This window comes from Malus sylvestris, chromosome 15 (assembly GCF_916048215.2).
Source record: "Malus sylvestris chromosome 15, drMalSylv7.2, whole genome shotgun sequence".
In the NCBI taxonomy this organism is placed as follows: domain Eukaryota; kingdom Viridiplantae; phylum Streptophyta; class Magnoliopsida; order Rosales; family Rosaceae; genus Malus; species Malus sylvestris.
The window spans coordinates 22,376,090-22,399,507 of record NC_062274.1 but is presented as its reverse complement, the minus strand read 5'-3'; the positions used below and the strand labels follow the sequence as shown (position 1 = coordinate 22,399,507).

Below are 23,418 nucleotides of genomic sequence, written 5' to 3'. Positions count from 1 at the left end.
GATCAAAAGTACGTCCAGTACTCCAAAATTATTCGGCAACCTGCTGCTATTATCACTAACCAGGTGATCAAAAGTACGTCTAGTACTCCAAAATTATTCGGCAGCCTGCCGTTATTATCACCAACCAGATGATCGAAAGTACGTCTAGTATTCCAAAATTATTCGGCAGCATGCCGCTACTATCACCAACCAGGTGATCAAAAGTATATCCAGTATTCCAAAATTATACATGAGCATCACTCATGTCAATCATACATAAACATTCATGAGCATCACTCATGTCAACATTCATGAGCATCACTCATGTCAACATCCATAAGCATCACTCATGTTAATTAGCTTCGAAGGCTTCATTTACAGAGTTACAACTTCGAAAGCTTTATTTACAAGAGCTCCAACTTCGAAAGCTTCATTTACAGAGCTCCAGCTTCGAAAGCTTCATTTACAAAAGCTCCAGCTTCAAAGCTTTACTTTCAAAGCTTCACCTACAAAGCTTCAGTGCATGATATACAAAGACCACCTCCGAACAACCGCCACTTCGGCTCATACATGGATTGAATTTGAAGTCTCCAGCCAACATACTCTATTGACTGAAGACTTGGGGGCTACACTATGTACTATATATTGGGCTTCCATAACTGGGCCTCATGAAAAATACTTGAGGGACTTAGCCCATTATTTATGTACTGAGGAGCGAACCCTTATTCTATAAAAGGGACTCCCTCACTTTCATTAGAGAACACCCATTATTCATGTATTGAGGAACGAACCCTTATTTTATAAAAGGGACTCCCTCACCTTCATTAGAGAGAGACTCTTAGCCCATCACTTATGTATTGAGGAACGAACCCTTATTCTATAAAAGGGACTCCCTCACATTCATTAGAGAGCATCACCGCCAGCTGAGCAACCACCTCGCCGCGAGCATCACTCTTAACCCATCACTTATGTATTGAAGAGCGAGCCCTTATTCTATAAAAATGACCCCCTCACCATTATTAGAGAGTATCGCCGTCTGCTGAGCAACCGCCTCACTGCGAGCATCAACTCTAGCTCATCATTTATGTATTGAGGAGCGAGCCCTTATTTTATAAAAGGGACTCCCTCACCTTTAATGCTACAAGCCGAGCCAACCAAGGCAATATAAGCCACAAGCCAAGCAGCCTCGCAACATGTGCTATTTCTAGTTGAGCATCATTTCACATTAAGCACCGCCTTATATCGAGTATCAGTTCTAGACGACATCTAGTTACTTCGGCCCACACATGGACTGAATTTCAAGTCTCTAGCCAAAAAACTCCTTTGTATCATATTTAAGGCATCCGTATTTAGACCTCGTATAAATACTCAGGGGACTCAAATGTAAATATGTAATAAATGAAGGGGCAAATATGTAATAAGTGAGGAGCCCTTATTCTATAAAAAGACTCCTCACTCTCCTCATTAGGGGAGGTGAAGGTTTAGGTCATGGGAAGAGAGAAAACATCTCAGAGAGGGCAAACACAGAAAATAGGCTAGAGAGCACACTGTGTCTAGCCATCTTGTATATTCACCATTCAGAGTGAAACAATATCAACATCAATGTGGACGTAGCCCAAACATTGGGGTGAACCACGATACATCTTGTGTTATTCACTTTCTTGTAGATTCACAGTCGGATTTATGTTGTTCCAAGACCTTCCGGTTTTGTGCATCAACACAAATCAACAACAATATATGAGTCAAATAAAAAGCTAAGCATATTACATGCAAAAACGAATTCAAAATCGAATTCCAATAAAAAAAATCAAAACTTACTTGAGATTCTTCGAAATAAGAAACTCCTAACAGAAAATTTCACAAACTAGAATCAATTTGCTAATATGAAAACAAATCAACAACAATATATAAAGTCAAATAAAAAGCGAAGCATAACATGCAAAAACGAATTCAAAATCAAATTTGAATTAAAAAAAAAATCGAATTCAAAATCGAATACAAAACTGCAAAAACAATGTCGATTACCTCCAAACGAAAATCTAACCAAATATGAAAGATGATCACTCTAGTTAAAATATTCAAGCACAACGAACATCACCGATGACAACGATTCGATAGAATTTCAAAATATGCAACCACTGTGAATCTGTTCTGAAACAAAGGTTTATTTCGGAAAAATCCCCCTAACAGGGACGAAGAACAATGGCGATCACGATTTCAAAATGCGCTCTCAACATTCGTCGGCAAGCATTATTCAAACCACTCAACCAGATTCATAAAAAATTGAAAATCTCTCTGAAACTGGTTTGCAAAAATAAAAATTCAATTAGTTTATAGGTTCGGCTAACCCCAAACTGACTAATCTAAAAAAACAGTTAAATTAGGTTAACCACATCCGTTAGGGGTAAAATTGACAAATCACCATGTTATTTAATCTAGGCTATTGTATATGGGTTGATATGGGCTTTGTACTACCCACTAAATAAACTTTCAATTTGGTTTTTGGTTAAAAGTTAAACTTTTCAAGTCCTTTTGGTTATTTTCCTTTAAAAAAAAGGACACATGGACCCGTAAGAACCAAATGGGCTGGGCTCCAAGCCGAGCCTAAAATTGGAAGGGTCAGGGCGAACCCATTTGAAAATGAAACAAAGTAGGGTGAGGATGATCTTAATTTTTTAAAAACAAAACCAAACCTATGTTGTGCCCACTCCTATGCCATTGTTTTGGAATTTTTTTTTATCACAAATGATTCCTTAACGTTTTGTCAACTCATCAATTTGGTCTTTTATGTTCCAAACTCATCAATTTCATCCCTTATTTTTTGCTTCGGTCATCAATGTTGTTCTTATCATCCAACTCCATTAAAAAATTCATTAGTGTGCTGACATGGCCGCGATGTGGAACCCACAAAACCAATTAGAAGATGCCACATGAATTAATAAACTAACAACCTCCTCAAGTTAGATATTGATGAAATAACATGATGTGGTTTGGTAGGATTAAAAGCACACCATAAAGTAGCAGACAAATGTCCTATTGATTTTCCTTATTAACAATAAGATTTGTCAATTGTAGCATATGAAAATAAGGGTCTTTCCCGCATAAGATTGTTTTATCTAACTACTTAAAATGTCACTGGTTGTTGTCCCTACTGACCAGCCACCGAAAAATAATTATTAGACCGACTTACACTTATCTAAATTCTACGAAATTTTATATGCAGATACTAGACACAAAGAGCTACACTCACACAAACTTTTGGGATTTTTGGAGTTGATTTGCTATTTAAATTAAATCGAACAAAAATAGGACAGAAACAGATATTAAGTAGTTCACAAATTAAGAAAAACGAGTTAAGGGTATTGCTATCCACCACCAAATAATCATGCAAACATTTTATGTTTCATTCAAATTTCTTTTATTTCCGGATAAAGATACTCAAGTTGGCTCAATGTTAGAACTCAACCTATTACTCTTTCTTACGTAGTATGTTAAGAGAATGACGTTTTCAACTTAACTTAGTCCCTAGCATGCAATCTAGAATGGCGTGTTCATAGATTTAACAAGTAGAAATCATTAAGAACGAAAAGAGTTTGAGTCATCACAAGGCATCGTAAGTATTGGCGTTGTCTTACTTATCCTAGAAATTGGTTCACATGTTAATCGCAATTAACAAGTACTACTCTAGAATATATGTAGGTCTTCATTCGACAAGGGAAGGCACACACATATTCATAACATTAGAATCCTAGATATGCTTACTACGTATACATCCATAGAAAACAAATAAAGAATTCATCAATGAGACAAGTAGTGAACCAATTTTCATCCATTCATAAAAGTAATTCAACGAAATGTCATAACAAACTTGCAATCATATTCAGGGCTTCAAAACAGCCCCTAACTACTAAAAAATTAGTTACACACAATCCTTAAATAAAAACAAAAGATAGACATGAGTTTGAGAAGATAGAACCGAAAGAAATCGACCGAGGCATCCTCCTCTCTTCCTTCCTTCCCCAATGCTGCTTTTAAACTAATTCTTGCTGCATTATTTTCTTCTCCTTAACTCACCCACTAATAGCCATTTAGTGATGACAATAAGTGAGAGGAAATGTGGTAAAACAATTGTAACACTTTAGGTAGCCTTTATGCCAATTACTCCCTTTTAATCCTCATTTTTAATTCCATTTCCTCTGATATTTGAATAGGTGTCAGCTGACTTGTTCTTAGCTGCATCAGTTTTGGATGTTAGATTTATTGGGTTTATTGCTTTCATTGCAGTTACAAACTGCTCAGCCTCTTGGTAACCTTTCAGTGTTAAAACGGCCATAACTTCTTCTAGAAAAATGATATTAGCAATCCGTGAAATGCTCCAGAAAATAGACATCCTTAGCTTTCCAAGAATATAAGGTTCATTCTCTAATTCATTCTGAGCTGTTCGCAACTTGCTTCCAAAGTCAGCTGATCTGCACATGCAGTTTTGACGAATTTGTTACTAAAAATCCTACTTGTGCTATTTTTCTTTTATTTGCTTGACAAATCCCACAAAACACAAAAACAAAGTAAATAGCTCAAAAATATAAGGAACTAACTAAGAAAAGACAAGTGAATTTGATGTAAAATATATATAAATATGAGCTTATCATGGTTGGGCTGCAGGGTTTATATGGATCCTAAGAATCTTGCAATTGTGTCCGTTCATCTTACATCGTGTGATCAGTTTTCGTTAGGTACTATTCATATTTGAATTTTAAATTTTAAATGATTTTTGACCGCGCCGGATCCTTTTCCATATGGAGAAATATGCGGAAATCAAAAGATTGGATAAAGAGAAGTGGCGCTAGGTGAATAGTCGAGAACCTTATATAAAATATGAGTCTATACTATTAATGGATAATGAAACGTTGTGCGACGAGAATGGTTGAAAATATCAAAATATCATCGAAAATTTAATGCGATAATTATACATGGAGGATAAGATCAATAAAACATAAATAAAATAAAAAAAAACAAGATATTTGTAAATAGTGTTGAGCAAAAATTGTACATAATATGTAAACAAATAATTCACTCAACACAATTTCACCCTCGTTCGTTTTTTGAAGAGGGTTTTATTAATTTGAGTTCAACCCATTCTAGGCTACGAGCCTATTAATTACAACCCTTCTTTTGGGAAGGGAATACCCTTTGATTCTAATATGAATAAATCGTAACTTGGGGATTTGAGTGTTTATTTGATTTTGTGACTGTATCTAGGTAGAGCCCTAGATTGCCTACGTACCCTCGTTGAGGGATCAAGTCACTCGTAGTTCTTTATATCTTTGTTGGAGTTTGATGCCTTGTGCAGTTTCAGCTCGTGCGGGCAATGAGCATTTGATGCCTTATGCAGTTTAGGCTCTTATAGGCAGGGACTTTGAGTCACTAAGAGCTTTTGACGCCTTGTGCAGTTTTAACTCGTGTGGGCGAGAACTTTGAGCCTTTGGAGCTATTGATGCCTTGTGCAGTTTTAGCTCATGCAGGCGATGAGCAAGGACGTGGCTTCATGCCATTTGAGTCTTGTTACGGCTTCATGCTCTTTAATTCTTGATACGGCTTTGTGCTATTTGATACTTGATACGGCTTCGTGCCATTTGAGTCTTGTTACGGGTTCATGCCCTTTGTAATTTGAACTGGCTTTATGCCATTTGAAGCGGCTTCATGCCATTTGAGGCTTTTCTTCGGCTTCGTTGCATGAGCAACATATATTAATTGTAAATCTAGGAATTGTGCTTCTAGACTTCTTTTTTACTTTTCGTAGAATTTGTAATTACTTGGTTAAAGTTGCAAAAGTGAATTTAGTTTATATAAACCAGGGATTCATCTTGATTTCTTAGTTGCCTCTAAAATTTGATATCAGACTACCTACGTATCCTTAACGAAATCAAACCGGCGTAGTTCGTAAAATATTTGATTTGGATTTGTAGACTTGTGTTCAGACTTGGTAAAATGAGAAGCCAATTGGATCTATTTAAAACCCATATATATGACCTTTGGTAATCGCCTAATAGACTTTGTGCAATAGGACTTTAATTTGTCTTCTCTTTAAGTAGCTTTGAAGACAGAAAATGAGACTTCCACAAAGGATAAAGTCACCCCACTTTTTTTATTTTCTTCCCTTTGAACTTTCAACTATTTTAACATGGGATTTTAAACCCATTTGGACAACAAGATTTACTCTTCTTTTTTAATGCCTTCAAAGTTCAACACCCACGTGAGGTGCAGACTGGACTCCCAATTTCAATACCCTCTATTCTTCTCCACCTGAGCAAACTTAGCCTTTATTCACTTTTTTCATTTGCTGTCGATGAGATGAGGTTGCCCATTTTTCCTTGCTTTTTTCTGGGACCTTTGTCAGTTTGTCCCCATACTTCAATTCTAAATAAAGCCTATAATTTAGATGGGGAAGTGGCCTTCTTTTGCTCTCCATGATTTCGGTGCTCAGCCGAAGCACCAAGGATAAATAAAGGCTTTGCCTTTTGGTGCATTAAACAAAAAAAGAATGCCCTTTTATTTAAATCCTTTAACTTTAGTACCACCTAAGTGGCTTTCCTCATGGTGATGACGATCATGATTTGCCATTTTTCACATTTTCTAATAATATTTTGTCCTTTTTCTAGGGAATTGCATACATGGCATCCCCATTTGTTTACTCTCTTTATCACGTGCTATTTGCATTCCTCATGGAACTTATGAAAGCTCCAGAGACTTCGATGATAAGAAAACTGCAGCAGCGTATCTTAAATCTTTGAAGCAGCAACATGTCTTAGCACTTGGAGCAACAATCAACATGTGAGAGAGACACTAGGCATAATGGGTTGGCATTTGTTTCTCTGTGCAAGTCATACTTCCAAACTTCTTTAGGCACCCATTCCTCCATGCAAATCAAACTTCCAAACTTTTAGGCACCCATGTGACTGGTTCTTCTTTTTGAAATTAGGTTGAATCCAATCAGCATGTTTTTGTTGAAATCTCCATTGTATATCGTCGCAGTTGTAGAGAGATGTGGTGGTTTTGTTGCGGTTTATTAGGCTGTAAGGGATTTTATTTCGTTCCATCTTCTCTAGCAATTTATGGAGTTAGGGCTAGGTTGTGGAGATTCTGAATGCGAAGATACCACTGCTGCCCTGTTCGAAGCCATCATTTGCATTGTTGGCGAATCTGACTACTGTAGGCGAACGATGCTAGGTTTGGTTTGTTGACTTGTGGCTGGACTTTTGACGTCGGCGTTGATCGACGATTGGTGCTGCGAGATTCTCATCCATGGTTGCTGGTATTGTTGCTCTCTTTAGATCCCATCACATAAGGCTTAATATCGTTGACCGTTGTTTTCAGTTTTGGTTTCATACGGACTCTGGGGAAGATCAACGATGACTTTCTTTGCCGTAGGGTTCAATGCTTGCTGCTGGTTTCCATTCTTTTTAACATGCTTTACTGAAATTCTTCTTCTTCCCTTTGAGACGAGGCGATATTTAGCTGGGCAGAGATGAGGGAGATGGAATTGTTGCAGTTGTGGGTGCTACACTGCTGGAGACTGGAGGTTTGGGGTGTGAGTTTTAACGGCTTGGAGGTCCCTGATATCGCTGTGACCATTGGGTTGAGAGGATAGATAAAGATTTTCTTCCTCGTTGGCTTCTGGGTTTTGGCAGTGGATTTTGTCGTCGGCGTTGATCAACGGTTGATTTTGTCGTCGGCGTTGATCAATGGTTGGTGCTGCATCAACACTTGTTGCCATCGACTGAGCAGGGAAGAGAGAGATTTCCCAAGCTTTCTTTGTGGGTCTCGGTGAGTAATTCGGGAGAGAGAGGGAAATGATTTGGGGTTGCTTCTTTAGAGTCTCTACTCTCAATTTTTTTGCTTCGGGGAATGAGAAAGGTTAAAGATGCAAAATGCTTCTTCTTCTCCTGTAAAAACCGAGAGAAACCAAACAAAGAAATTTAGAGGGATGGATTTGTACCTTTAAATGCTTTGTTGCTTTCCTTTGCCGTGTATCCGCTTCTTTGTTTGCTCTTGTCTCCTTGAATTTCCGCAGCAGTTCACCTCTTTGATTTCTTTCTTAATTTTTGCAGAGTCTCCTCTCTTTTTCTATCCCCTTTTTGTTGCTGGTGCCTATTTATAGGCATCCTAGGAAAGCTCTAGAGTTTTTTACGTAGGGGAGATGGAGGTCATGTTTCCTGCCACTTTCCCTTAAACTCTCCCCCCAACTGTGCAGTTTTTTCCAAGTCTCGTAGAAAACATAGGAGACCATACTTGCACATTACTTCCCCCCTTTTGTAGGGAGAAATACATATTTTATTTTTTTAAATTTTATTTTATGGGTGTTTAGTAAAACCCATCCTCATCTTTTAGGCTGTATTACATTTTTGTTTTGCCTTGTAATTTGACCCAATTTGTATGGATTTTTTTTTTTTTCACGTAGCCAATTTTTCCTGTCATAAAAGTCTTATTAATTTTGGTTATCAATTTTTTCAATTTATTTGATTCGACGGTCAAAAATTGAATAGAGTGTAGAAAAAATAAAATAAAAATAGCACTCCTTAAATAGTAATGTCATTGCCCTCGCCGTCGCTTCGTCGTTAGGTGGTTGTCTCTGAATATTACTGCCTACAGCATATAGTAAAAAAAATTATAAAAATATAAAAATAAAATTTACGCCCTCAGTAATCCCTTCCCCTCGCTGCCATTTAACTTGGAGCTGTATAAAGGGGAAAAAGCCCAATTATCCAGCCCTAGATTTCTCACCGCTCGCTCAGAGTCAATATAATCGCAGACAATTTTCCCGAGAAACAAACATCAAGTAGGTTTGCAACATCGAGACTTCAACTGCGAGGTAGCGGAAACCTATGATGACGGACTACGAAGGAAGGTACGAAGGCAACGGAGAGGACCCTGGCAACTACGCCGACGGTGGGTCCCCTCCTCAACCTCGTGCCACCAACCATGGCGGTGCCGACGATTACAGTGATTCCAAATCTCAGGTACGCCTTGTGTTGCAAAAGTATACGATTGATTCCATAGATTCTTGTTTACTTTCGATTACTTAATTGTAAGATCGATGCAAAGATGTTGCGTTTATGAGAATGTTTTAGGGTTTTGGTTGGGTTAGCCGAATTGGTTGTTAAATTAGGGTTCTTTGAACATATTGACTTCCGTGGGCTTTTTTTTTTTTTTTTCATCCGAATTTCTGTCTTTGTATGATCTACTCATTTTCTGCTTTGAATTTGTGTGCTTATATAACTATTTTATGGAATTCTTTTTAGCTGGCGAATTTTGGGGTTTGGGGGTTCTATGGCGAGGTTTCTTTATAGAATTCTCTGTTAGTCAGGGTTTATTAAACTGGTTTAGGTCTCTTGCCTATTTGGTTGTTGATGTTTAATGCTTATAGTTGCGTACAATTTCTTATACACAAACTGAGGCTCTCACTTTATATATATAGATGTGCGCAATTGTCGCAATTATGCATTCTAGTATAGATGTGATGATGTACGTTGTGAAAGATGTTCTGGCTGTGTCGTTATTGTGCTGTAGACAATTCTCTTGTACTTATACTCAAATGTTGCAGACTTGCAGTTATGTATTCTGTTATAGATGGGATGACACTTTGATAATTATATTGAAGTATCTTGCGGAAAAGGGTGTATAGTAGCTTGGTTTCATCATTTATTTTACATTACGCTGATTTAATCGTCTCTTTTGCAGCATGAATATCATGATTATGAGAGAGAATCTTCAAAGAGCAGAGAAAAGGATAGAGATAAAGGGCGTGATAAGGAGAAGGACAGAGATAAGGACAGGGACAGGGACAGGGACAGGGGGAGAAGCAAGGACAAGGATAAGGAAAGGGATAAGGACAGGGACAGAGATAGGGCTAGGGAGAGGGATAGGAATCGGGATAGAGAAAGAGAAAGGGACCGAGACAGGGATCGTGATCGTCATCACAGAGACCGCCACAGGGATCGTGAAAGAAGTGAGCGACGGAGAGATAAGGACGACGACGGCGATGATCACTACCGTACCCGGGACTCTGATAGGTATGACCAATTTGATTCCATTGTTTACCTTTAAATGAATTTTCTGTTAGGAGATGAGGAACTTGGTTGTGTAAATATCAACTGATTTTGATGCAATTTGTGCAATTAGGAATTTTTATACTGCTATTAACTATTATGCGAATTTGTCTGGTGAAGCGTATCCTATAAATTTCTGTATTAGAAACAAATCGTTGAGATTCTTTTTGTCCTATTACTATTATAATTTATGCATTGATTTTACAGGCGAAGGGATTATGACAGAGACAGAGAGGATAGGCACAGGCGCAAGTCGCGGTCTCGTTCAAGGGGTAGATCTGAGCACAAATCCAGATCAAGGTCACGTTCTCGTTCACGTTCAAAAAGGTATTTTTCTTCTTGAGAGGTTGGCAAAGGACTCGTAATTTTTGCACCAAATCCCAATTATCTTGGAATAAACACTTGGTTGATGAGTTATTTTTATTAAATTTATTTTCCTTATTTGATTTTGGGTCTCTTTAACCAAACTCTTGTTGTTAATTTTGTTTATTTGCTGTCTTTATTCCTAATGATTGACTATGCATTAGCTAGCTAGTGTGGTGGTGAAAGATGTGGTTCTGTTTCATTTGTCTTGGAATGTAGATAATCAAATTCGAACCCTGCTTTTCACCACCACACCCCTGGATATATGAATGCCTGTCTCACCCCAAATTTATCCGTACAGATACCATTTTAGGTAGGTAGTGAACTGTCAACTTCTATGAAATTTGTAGTAGTGATTTTTTGTGTATGAGTTTCATGTAGGTATAAGTTTGGGGTGAGACAGGTAACTTTGCGATATTATTTTTCTGTGGAACTGTGATAACAATGTTTTGCAGAATGTAGGTTTTTGGTCTCGTGCCTTTAAGTTGTCTCTTTTATATTGACTCTGTTCTTGGTATCCTAATACTAATGACTTGCAGCAAAAGGATCAGTGGTTTTGACATGGCACCTCCTGCTTCTGCAATGTTAGCTGGTGCTGCTGTTGCTGCAGCAGGTACATTTATCCTCCTAGACTTGGGATTGTTATATTCTGTGTAACTGCTTTTTCTCTTTGTTGGACTAGTGTGGAAAGTTCATATCCAATTGCATGGTGTTATTTTGGTAAGCAATATTTTGTTTCTTCCCTTGTGCACATAGCCTTTATAAAGCTGTGGTCTCTGGAAGGGTTATAAGTTTTTTATTGTTTACTTGGTGAAATAATTCTGGGACTGAGAGATCTTTTGGTTTTTTCTTGTGTTTGGTGTTTTTGTTTGTTTGTTTCTATGTCTTGTCCTTTGTTGTAAGAAGGCAATGTTGGGCTACTTGCCCCACTGTGATGACAATGGGTGTGAGCCGACTTCTGTAGCTTTTATGTACAAGGAGGAATCAATGCACCGGTTTGATGGATCTTGTTCGTCTTCAACCGGCAACTATTGCCGTTTTTGGTAGTCTTACAAATATTTCCTCCAGAACTTGTAAATGATGTATTTCTTTCATCTCCTTAAACTAAATAAATTGAAGGCCTGGATATTGCTTAAACCTAATGAGTTTTCATGGAAAATTAAGTGGCAGAGGAGTCATTTGGCATTAACATTTTTATAAGTTTACTGTGGTAGTTCTCTTATGACTGCAATGTGATCAATTTTGTCTGCAGGGCAAATTCCTGGGACTAGTCCTACCATTCCGGGGATGTTTCCAAACATGTTCCCTTTGTCGACCGGTCAGGTATCTCTTACTCTTTCTCTTGGTCGCTTTCTTTCCCTTTGTCGACCAGCATGCTTGAGTTTCACTAGTAATAGCTTCTTGCGCACTTGTACACATGTGCAATTGGCCTTTTTATATTATAGTTTATTTTTATTTTTTAATTTATATATACTAATTTTATATTTTGAAATTTAAAAATACTAGTGGGTGTTTATTTTAAAAATTCTAGTTTAACTTTTTAACATTTAAAATGTTATGTTACTATTTATCTAATTAGGAAGGGGCATTTTAGGTGAATTTGAAAGCTTCACCATTTTAAGGTACTGGCATTATTTCACTAATATTATGTTTTATTTGTTCTCACAGCAGTTTGCACCCCTTCCAGTTATGCCTGTTCAGGCGATGACTCAACAGGTTGGCATGATTGAGATTCTATTTTTAGTTTGTATCAGTATATCCCACTACTCCCTAATCGTAACATGTGCTGACATTAATTGTTCTTTTATTTATAATTATCAGGCTACTAGGCATGCCCGACGGGTGTACGTTGGAGGTCTTCCCCCAACAGCAAATGAACAGGTTTACTCAACTCACCTTTACCATTTATTATTTTTTCCCATCTACCTTTAATTCAGCATGAACACTATGTTTTAATGTGTACTTAAGCTTACACTTTCTTGCGGATAATGTGGTTTTTCCTGTCATATGCAGTCAGTTGCTACATTTTTCAGCCAAGTTATGGCTGCAATTGGAGGGAACACTGCCGGCCCAGGTATATTGATTTTTGCACTCAAATTGGTATAATAAAGTCGCTTCCCTTTAGTTGATCGCTGAATTGTTGTTTACTTGTTTCTTGCAGGAGATGCTGTTGTCAATGTTTACATAAACCATGAAAAGAAATTTGCTTTTGTGGAGATGAGATCGGTTGAAGAGGCTAGCAATGCAATGGCTCTGGATGGAATTATTTTTGAGGTACTCTATTCTTCCCTTTTGTTTAGATCAGTACATGATTAACTTGAGCATTTTGGATTAAGTTCACTTTCTTGGTATTGACTCTTCTCTCTTCTTTCTTTCTTTTTTCCGGACAATTGCTACAGGGAGCCCCTGTTAAGGTGCGGAGACCTAGCGATTACAACCCATCTCTGGCTGCAACACTCGGCCCAAGCCAGCCCAATCCCAATCTGAACCTGGCTGCTGTGGGGCTTACACCGGGTTCTGCTGGTGGGCTTGAGGGCCCTGACCGCATATTTGTTGGTGGGCTGCCATATTACTTCACAGAAGCACAGATCAAGGAATTACTTGAATCCTTTGGACCTCTTCGTGGTTTTGATTTAGTGAAAGACAGGGAAACAGGAAACTCAAAAGGCTATGCCTTTTGTGTTTACCAAGATCTTTCAGTTACAGACATAGCTTGTGCAGCACTGAACGGCATTAAAATGGGCGACAAGACGCTCACAGTTAGGCGTGCTAACCAAGGTGCCAACCAGCCCAAACCTGAGCAAGAGAGTGTTCTGTTGCATGCACAGCAGCAAATTGCATTGCAGGTATGAGTGGAATTGCTAATTTTCCCCTAATAGGTGTGAAATTAGATTAAACTATATTTTAAATTGGCTTAAATTAATAATTTTTGGAAAGTTTAGTTTATCTGGGTTAGATTTAACGTCTTGAGGTGTTTGTTTCTTGTGCAGAGGTTCATGTTGTTGCAACCACCTAGTTCTGTCGCCACCAAGGTTGTATGTTTAACTCAGGTAGTAACTGCAGATGAGCTTAGGGACGATACTGAGTATGATGATATCTTGGAAGACATGAGGCTTGAAGGCGAAAAGTTTGGTAAATAACTATCACTCAATGTTAACTCGCACTACTTTTTTTTTTTTTTTTTTTGGTTGTTGGTTTCTTTTGATTAATTTAGAAAGTTTATTGCGATATTGATTTTCTCATTTTTTTTTGTCGTTATCTTTCTGTTTTACAGCCTTTTTTGTAGTCCCACATTCTGCTATAAAGAATCAGGCCTAACATTCAGACAGAAGCCTCCATAACCTTCTAACTGAATTCGCAAAAGATTTGTGTTGTCTATTTTTAATAGTTATTTGATTATGACTGATGTGCAGGTACATTAGTGAATGTCATCATCCCGCGTCCAAGACCAAATGGTGAACTTGCCCCCGGTGTTGGGAAGGTTAGTGTCTGAAATCTAGTTATTAATACATTTTGTCTCGAAAATCTGAGTTTTTACAGGGGTTGGTCTTTCTACATGCTGAAAATGTCCTTGTATTTGCAGGTGTTTTTGGAGTATGCAGATACTGAGGGTTCTACAAAAGCCCGTACGGGGTTGAATGGCCGGAAATTTGGTGGCAATCAGGTGGTAGCAGTGTTTTATTCGGAGGACAAGTTTGGTGAGGGCGACTACGAGGGCTAGTTGTTTGACGTGAAAGCGTTATTAAGTGATGTATTGAGATTTTTTTCTAAATTAGAAGTATTGAGGTTGCATATTCATCATTAGACTGGTATCGTGTAGCCTCCTAGTATGTATAACTAGGAATAACTGGTATTTCTTTTATTTTGTTGTTTTCGTTTGCAAAGTCTCTACTTTTTCATTTAGCGAGTAGTGAAAATACGAAGTTGAACATGAGTTGTGTTTTTTTCCTTGGCTTTTTATTGACTGCATTACGTATTTGGTCTGTTTTTGGCATCCAACTGCAACCCGGCGAAGCACCTTGAGTTGAGCCATTACTTTTCAGGCAGACTAAATCCATGTGGTCACTATTCTCTCCAGTTACCAAAGCTAGCTTGCATAACACTTGCGAGAAGTTTAAAATTTAACAGAGTAATAACCTTTGTGACGAAACGTTTTTTAGTGCCTCTCTCGAGTTACATGGTGAAATTCTCAAGTTATGACATGTTGATGTGGAGTTATGATCCAGTTAGAAGGTTTCCTGCCAAGTACGGAAAAATCCCCGGATTTGGTTTCCTATATCTTACGCAGCAACAGGACAAAATTAACTCCTAAACCCTCAACATTTCTATAGAAAAGAGCTTCCAACCAAAACCCCCGAAGAAGCTGCCAAAGCCCTAAAAAATGTCATCTTCCATTTCCCTCCGCCACCTCCGCCACCTCTCCACCACCGCCGCCAAGTCTACCCTCTCCATCTCAAAAGCCAACTCAAAGCTCCGAACCGAGTACGACCCGGACAAAGCCCTCCAGATTTACTCCTCCGTCTCCCAACACTATTCTTCTCCTACCTTGTCTCGCTACGCCCAGGATCTCACCGTCCGCCGCCTCGCCAAGTCCCACCGCTTCGCCGACATCGAATCCTTCATTGAATCGCACAAGAATGACCCCAAAATCACCCAGGAGCCCTTCCTTTCCACCCTCATCCGATCCTACGGCCGCGCCGGTATGTTCGACCAGGCATTGAGGACGTTTGATCAGATGGAACAGCTCGGTACTCCGAGAACCGCCATTTCCTTCAACACTCTGTTGTCTGCCTGCAACGATTCAAAGCATTTCGACAGTGTCCCCCAGCTGTTCGACGAAATTCCCAGCAAGCATGGGGTCTCCCCTGATAAAGTGTCGTATGGTATACTGATCAAGTCGTATTGCGCAGCGGATAAGCCCGACAAGGCAATGGAGACGCTGAGATTGATGGAGAAGAAGGGTATTGAGATCACTGCAGTGACGTTCACCACGATTTTTAATGCTTTGTACAAGAAGGGCAATGGCGAAGAGGCGGAGAAGTTGTGGGATGAGATGGTGAAGAAGGGCGTTGCGGTTGACGCTGCGGCTTATAATGTTAAGATTATGTATGTCCATGTTGGGAGTGCGGACAATGTGAAAGCTTTGATTGAGGAAATGGCGAATGCTGGGCTGAAACCAGATACAATTAGCTACAATTACTTGATGACTTGCTATTGCAGGAATGGGATGATGGAAGAAGCTTTCAAGGTTTATGAGGGGTTGGAGGGAAATGCATGTAATCCGAATGCTGCAACTTTCCGGACTTTGATATTTTACTTGTGTAAGAGTGAGGATTATGACAAGGCGTATGAGGTTTTCAAGAGGAGTGTGGAGGTGCATAAGATCCCTGATTTCAATACGATGAAGTATTTGGTGGAAGGATTGGTGAAGAAGAAGAAGATGAAGGAGGCAAAGGGATTGATACGCACGATCAAGAAGAAGTTTCCTCCTAATGTTTTGGTTGCCTGGAAGAAGTTGGAGCAGGGTCTAGGTTTGGCTTCTTCTGATACTGATGCTTCTTCGGTCACGGATGAGGAGGCTAAAGAGGCTACAGCATAAGTATTGATGGGGGTTCTGGTTCGTTGGTCAGAGTTCAATCCGTTGATTACTTCACCTGCGGCCGCGGCTGGTGAGCCGATATATGATTAAACTGCGAGCAAGGATGTCAATTGGCCGCAGCGAAGAAGCAAGTTTGAAGCTTTTTGGAATTGTAATACTGTATGAGCTTCAATTTTGATTGTTTTTATGTTAGTTTTCTTTTCGTTGTCTTCTATGTGGCAGTTGGTAAGATTTCTGTGTTCTTGCTCTCGCTGTCTTTTATTCAGACATGGAAGCAGGCCCATTTTATTGACATACCATTTAGGACCTTAGCATCCTGCATATGCCATCGCCAGTGTAGTTTGTAATCTTGTTTTTAGTCACATGTCTTATCTGGTTGAAACTTATTCTACCACATTTGGCCCCTGAATTCTGTGTTGTGCTTTGGCTTATGGATGTTTCTGAGTTTAATGGCAAAAATTTCAATATTGCAACTCAAACCAGATTGAGCTTAACAAAAATATCTTGGTTCAAAACCAAAACAATTATTTGAGGGAGTTGCCAGATTGTAGAGGAGAGAGAACCGCCCGACTACTGGGGAGAGAGTCACCAAATTGCATATGAGAGATCGTAATGGAGAGAGAAACGCTCGAATACTTGGGCAAGAGTCACGAAATTGCATACGAGAGTTGTCATATTTTAATGGAGAGAGCACATTATAGAAAAAGAGGGGGGGGGGGGGTGGTCACTGAGCAGAGAAGAGAAATAGTCGGCTAAAATAAGTAAAAAAAGGTTTAAGCTTGAGAATCCGAATCTGTCAACTACTTGTGAATTTGTTTTGGTAAAGAAGGTGAGAAGGACAGAATTCTCCTGTAAAAAGAGAAAGAGGCAGAATGAAGAGTCCGCTCCTCCTGGAGAAGGAGCACCTTGCCAGCTTAACCCTCGTATTCATTGTTACGGTTTTTCCACCTGCATAGTCTCTGCAGGGATACCAGAAGAAGTTAAGCAGCTAATGTTTGCCAATGAGTAGTTGAGTTGTTGAATTTATGCAATTCCTTTTTTGAAGAATTATTTGTTCAAATTGGCCATGTTGGTTTACCCCTATTTTCATTTGTCTGCAATCAGTTTTAGTTGAAGCTGCATCCACAATAATAGCCTTGTCTGCAGAGAAGATTAAGCCTTTGTCAGGTCTAGATTCTGATGGCTGACACCTGTGAGTTGAACTCTGATGAAACTACATGAATTTGATTTTTTAAGAATGTTGCAGTTTGAGCTCCGTCTTCCTCTTGCAGTTACTGTGTTTGCTCCCGAAGACACAGCACGAGAGGAATGCTCTCTTCAAGAACCATGAATTGAATTATGTTCAAAGAAAGTTTCTGGTGTAAACCTCATGATATCTTTCCCTATTGTGGTTTTGTGATGCTGACTGTTTATTTTTTATTTGGCCGCTGTAGAGGCGGTGAAGGTGCTTCATATGATCAAACTTCGTGGGAAGCCAATAGGTGTAAATAAGGTATTGAACTGTGTTTTCCTAAACCTTTATTATTTTTCTAGCCGACCCCACTTAGTGGGAAAAGGCTTTGTTGTTGTTGTTGTTGTTGTAAGTTTTGTGCCACATAGAAAGGTAGCAATTATGAAATGCCATTTAGTAGGGGAAAAGTATTTCCTTCAGTCTCTACGTAACAAATATCAGATATGTACTGTAATCTTGATGTATTGTCCAAGTTCTATGGTTTCAGGCGTTCCAAGACGAATAGAGCTCGGACGTAGGAGGAAATGGATACTCTAATTTAAACCTGATATCTATTGTAAGATGTGGATGAGAAGCTCCCTTTCAGTGAATTAGGAGTCATAGTTAAGAATAACGGTAATGCCTTGCGTGCACATGTCCTTTTCATTTCCATAACGTTGTTTGTTCAAATTTTTCATAACCTAAAAGAACTTATTTCAAGGTTTTCAGTTACGTTTTACATGTGTACAATGGTATTTTCTCATTGTTTCAACAAATGAAAAACATGACACTCTCGGGCAGGTTAGCTTTCTAGCTGCCGTGTTTGTAATACATGTCTCTTTGCCTCATGAAAGCTTCTGGTTGAATAAGTCAGGCTTACTGTTGAGCTAAGTGAAGATGATAGTTGCTAATCCTACGAAAAAAATGAGTGGAGTATATGTTCATGCCTGCGGCATTTGGGTTTATATTGAGCAGGTAGCAGAACTTGAATAGTGTTAGCTTTTATCATATCTCTACTTTCAAGTACTATAGCGCTTGTGAATCTTGATGAGACCGTTGTCGGATTAGCTTTAGAATTATTTTCGACTGCAGCAGGCATTCAGGACAAACAGCTACCTCTAGTTCTGCAGTTAATAAGTAGTGTGGTTACTCAAATTTAGCACAGCAAACATAATTGAATTGAAGTGATTAAGGTTTCTCCCTTCGTGAATGAGTCGGTTGTTTCATTTCATCTACCGTTCTCCTTGCAGCCAGCAATGATCGCAGAAGCGTACATTTTGCTCTAGAGAACTAATTTTCTTTGTTTGCATGATTAATGGTTTGTTTATGTGCTACTCTTTCCGTGCTGTTTTGCAGAGAACAACCCTTGTAAATAAGTGATTGCTCTCCTGCACAGAAGGGTAGAAAGGTAGGTCAATTTTGCAAATTCAGACAATTTTCTATACAATTGAAAGACTGTCCAAATCCAATATCTAGCAATATACCTACTAAATAGGAGGTAGAACCAACCAACCCATAATTTATCAATGGAATTCTCAAATGCGAAGTTTTCATGAATTGATGAATCGAGAGATCCTTTTGGGTATGAGCTTCCATGTCATGTAGGGCTGGTCTAGTCTAGGATATCGAACCGAAAGCCGAAGTCTGAAAAACCGCATCGAAGAGCAAAAAACCACATTGAAAATTTTTGGTCCGATTCAGGTCAATTTAAGGATGTGACAAGCACGCCTCATGTGCAAGTGAGCCATGTCAAGTAAAATAGTACCATTCAACTCTAGCTTTATCTTCATGTATGCAATGGAGGTGTTATTTGCTCTAGCATTGTCAACGATATAGGTAAATATCTTGTCTATGCCCCAATCATTTAAGCATACCTCATACACAATCCACATCAGAATCATGGTCCCAATCATCTTCATGATAATTGTTCATTTGAGGGAGTTTCTTCTACTTGAGAGGGTGTAAGTGTACTAGTTGGCTTGTTTGTTTTTGTTTACCTAAGACGTAGGTGTACTGGGTTGGCTACTAAACCCGTCTATCCTAACAATGTAGCACATCTCCAATTCAACATATCCAATTCAAAGTAGCATATCTCTAATTCAACAAATCCAATTCAAATTAGCACATATCCAAATCAATTCAAACTAAACACCTAATATTCAATCACATCCAATTCAAACTACATGCAAACTACATGGCTAATATTCAATAACATATCCAATCTATAAGCACATATCCAAATTCCAAATCAAAATAGCGCATATCCAATCCAAAATACCACAATTCCAATTTAAATTGGATGCCATTCCAATCCAAATTCCAATTCAGAATACCACAATCCAATTCACTGACCTTGCTTGTTCCAATTCTTGTAATTCAAGGGCCTTGATTGAACAACACACACAAACATTATAAGAATGCAAGGGATGCCACTTGTCTTGTGTGTGTCTTGTACACACGGGTTCGAAGTCCCCTACCCAAAAAAATCTCCCGAAAATCAGGTGTATCCTAATCCCTGGGCCTCGTTGGACAAGAAAATCTAGAAATGACTATTAAGCTAGAAGACTACTGATTTAGTCGCCCATAGTCTTGTCCGATTCTGTTTTTTCTCTTCCTTCAAATACACGCTCCTCAATCCCAAGGCAGGCGGCACTAATAGTCCAAGGATAAGAATCCAAGGGTGGTTTGGACATATAGGTGTAGAACCGTAGGGTTACGAGTCCTTAGCTGCTCCCACAACTGGGACTGACTGATGAGTCTAATGATACTCTGCATGTTGTTGTTGCTAACTTGCTATGCTAATCGAAAACAAGATTGGGGATTGATATATAGATACATGCACTGAGCCCCAGCAGCTCTCATGCGCTAAGAGCAACTTCACCGTTGCCAAGCCCTTCAGGGCTATTCACTATTTAATTCACTCAGTGAACAGTAACTATCCTTAATGAATAGTAATTGACTTTTGCATTTCCACTCCTACACTGAATAGCCCTGATAATAGGCAATTAAATATTAGTATTTTTATTTATTTATAAAATAATACAAAATAATTTTATTTATTTATAAAATAATACAAAATAATTTTATTTGTAATTTAGGATAAGATTTTTAATCGTTCTTGTTGCGCCACGTGTTATTATCTGAAAAGACAATTATTGATGATGAATTTCGATAAGATATTTATCCAACGCCGTCATGCCACGTGTCGATACCTTTTCAGAATCGTTGATGATAGATTTCCGATAAGATTTTTAACCAATTACGTCGCGCCACATGTCACAATCTGTTTACAATCTTTGAGGATAGATTTCAATCATATTTTTAACGAATGACGGCATGCCACGTGACATTATCTACAACCTAATCCTTTCTTAATCCTCCATATAATCCATCATCCATCATCAGAAATTTCACACCAATTTTCTCAAGATCTCTATCATTATCATGGTACAAAATGCCAATAATATCGGCGATATATCGCCGATATTATTGGTTTTTACGGGAACCGATATTTTTTTAACTATCCAAATGGTTTTCGTGATAATATCGCGATATTATCGAAATTATTGATAATATCGGAACTGGGCTACTCGGAGAAGAACGCCGGAGCTTCTACAGCTTCGGCCGACTGTAAAACATGACCCTAGACTCCGATCTAGGTATGAAAATGAAATAGAAGACGAGATGAATGTTTTTATATATTCCGTTTGCTGTGAAACGGTCAGAGGTGTTCGGAAAGTTCGTCGACACCCATGGCCTCGCCGGAGATGGTTGTGCCTATTCCCGAGCCAATTTCGTCCCAAAAACCTTGCAAAAACACGATTTTGAACTTAAATTTCACATATAAGGTTCAATCTAGAACAGAAAGAGGCAAACCTGAAGCTTACCTAACTGGAGAAATTCAAGAAACTCGCCGGAGTTCCTGCGTTCGCCGAGTTGCAGAGACGAGAAGGAGAGGGAGAAAGACGAGGTTGCTGATGATGATGGGTGTGCGTGTGTGTATGTGGGTCTCGGACCCTCGGTGCAGAGAGAAAGGAGAGAGACGGTGACGACGAGGGAGAAGCAGAAGCCGATGTGGGTCTCTGTGCGTGTGTGTGGGAGAAGGATCGAGAGACCTTGGGTCTGTGTGTGTGTGTGTGTGTGTGTGTGTGTGTGGGAGAAGGATCGAGAGACCTTGGGTCTCTGTGCGTGTGTGTGTGAGATCTGTGTGTGTGGGAGTGAGAGATCTGTGTGTATGGGAGAATGGAGAAGGGGGAAAATGGAGCTCAGAGTCAGAGAAAAGAGAAGCTTCGAGAGACTGAGAGAGAGACTGTATGCGTGTGGGGTGAGTGTGCGTGTGTGGTGGAATGTCTGTGTGTGTGTGTGGTTGGGTCATCTCATCTGACTCACCTGACTGATTTTACAATATGTCAATAACTTTTTGCAATTTCAAACCATGGACAACAAATAATAGTGCTTTCATAATGAAACCGTGTGCCACTGTGAGTCCGTGATATTCTTTCACATGCAAAACAGTTTGCCATTGTCTGTTATATTCTTTCACCTTATCAGAGGTGGAGTATCAGAGGCATTCAGAGCATTTTCGTTTCTTCTTCTTCCCTTACCATTTTCAAAGCCATTCCAGATTCATTCCAAAGCTTGAACACAAAGGGTTCCATATTTAAGGTAAGTTTACAAACTTATATTTATATTATTGTAATTTATACAACAACAAATAAATTTGTGTGGACTCGTATGTTAATTTTTTTAAGTAATTAATACTTGCATGTTAATTTTTGTAAGAAATTAAGTAATGTTAACAATTACATGTTAATTTTTTTAAGTAATTAAGTAATGTTGTATAATTATTCTATTCTTTCACATTCTTAGAGGTGGAGTATCAGAGTCATTCAGAGGATTTTCGTTTCTTCTTCTTCCCTTACCCCTTTCAAAGCCATTCCAGATCCATTCCAAAGCTTGAACACAAAGGGTTCCATATTTAAGGTAAGTTTACAAACTTATATTTATATTATTGTAATTTATACAACAACAAATAAATTTGTGTGGACTCGTATGTTAATTTTTTTAAGTAATTAATACTTGCATGTACTTTTTGTAAGTAATTAAGTAATGTTAACAATTACATGTTAATTTTTTTAAGTAATTAAGTAATGTTGTATAATTATTCCCTAGGATAATTTTAATATGTTTAATGTTATTTATTATTTTATTAATACTAGGTTTTATTATCAAATTGGACTATTATTCATTAATATTAGGTTTTTTTATTATCAAATTGGATTATTATTCATTAAATTGGATTATTCATTAAATTGGATTATTATCAAATTGGATTATTATTCATTAATATTAGGTTTTATTATCAAATTGGATTATTTTTCATTAATATTAGGTTTTTTTTTATCAAATTGGATTATTATTCATTAAATTGGATTATTATCAAATTGGATTATTCATTAAATTGGATTATTATCAAATTGGATTATTATTCTTCACCATGTTTTATATTAGGATTATTTTTTTATTAAATTGGATTATTATTCATTAATATTAGGTTTTATTATCAAATTGGATTATTATTCATTAATATTAGGTTTTTTTTATTATCAAATTGGATTATTATTCGTTAAATTGGATTATTCATTAAATTGGATTATTATTCATCACCATGTTTTATATTAGGATTATTTTTTTATCAAATTGGATTATTATTCATTAATATTAGGTTTTATTATTCCATATTATTTGTATAATTACTTAAATTTTTACAATCATTTTCTTTACTTCGTATTTAATTCTTCTATAGAATAACTTTATTATTTAGGTTCTCTTATTTTATCAAAAAATAATTGTCTAATTTTCATGAAAAATAAATATAGGTACGTTTAAGATGTCCAGTAGAGTTACTAAACGTGATCCAGCTTGGGAACATGGAGACCCAATAGACGGAAACAAACATGGCACAATTTGCAAATATTGTGGTCGGGTAATGAAGAGTGACAGAGTGACACGACTTAAGTACCATCTTAATGGATTAGATCCAGCAAAAAATGTCCAATGATGTGATAATGTCCCCACAGAAGTGAAGGCATTCATCAGCACATTATTAAAAAATAAAAAGCAGCAGAAGGAAAAGATAACACATGGAATGGAAAATATTC

At 38.0% G+C, this 23,418-nt stretch overlaps 2 protein-coding genes and 1 long non-coding RNA gene across 7 annotated transcripts; all 3 read left to right on the top strand.

Moving 5' to 3' along the window:
- Positions 1–8,729: 8,729 nt before the first annotated feature.
- On the top strand, positions 8,730–14,332 carry LOC126603348 (splicing factor U2af large subunit B-like). Of its 5 annotated transcripts, none has more exons than XM_050270161.1 (13): positions 8,730–8,996; positions 9,718–10,049; positions 10,293–10,412; positions 10,988–11,061; positions 11,701–11,771; positions 12,120–12,164; positions 12,270–12,329; positions 12,462–12,522; positions 12,610–12,722; positions 12,848–13,294; positions 13,439–13,580; positions 13,862–13,929; positions 14,032–14,332. In XM_050270161.1, exons 1-13 carry the CDS (start codon positions 8,862–8,864, stop codon positions 14,167–14,169), a joined length of 1,806 nt encoding a protein of 601 aa, XP_050126118.1. In that variant the 5' UTR covers positions 8,730–8,861; the 3' UTR covers positions 14,170–14,332. The 5 variants fall into 5 exon arrangements, with proteins under 5 accessions (XP_050126118.1, XP_050126117.1, XP_050126119.1 ...); XM_050270160.1 differs by having other exon boundaries at positions 12,117–12,164; XM_050270162.1 differs by lacking the exons at positions 13,862–13,929; positions 14,032–14,332 and adding an exon at positions 13,723–13,811 and having other exon boundaries at positions 12,117–12,164.
- A 121-nt stretch (positions 14,333–14,453) lies between these two features.
- On the top strand, positions 14,454–16,456 carry LOC126603349 (pentatricopeptide repeat-containing protein At4g36680, mitochondrial-like). The gene has a single exon (XM_050270165.1). It carries the CDS (start codon positions 14,830–14,832, stop codon positions 16,045–16,047), a length of 1,218 nt encoding a protein of 405 aa, XP_050126122.1. The 5' UTR covers positions 14,454–14,829; the 3' UTR covers positions 16,048–16,456.
- A 336-nt stretch (positions 16,457–16,792) lies between these two features.
- Positions 16,793–17,981, top strand: LOC126605502 (uncharacterized). The gene is made up of 2 exons (XR_007616974.1): positions 16,793–17,239; positions 17,319–17,981. It is a non-coding gene; the product is annotated as an uncharacterized LOC126605502 (long non-coding RNA).
- Positions 17,982–23,418: the final 5,437 nt, after the last annotated feature.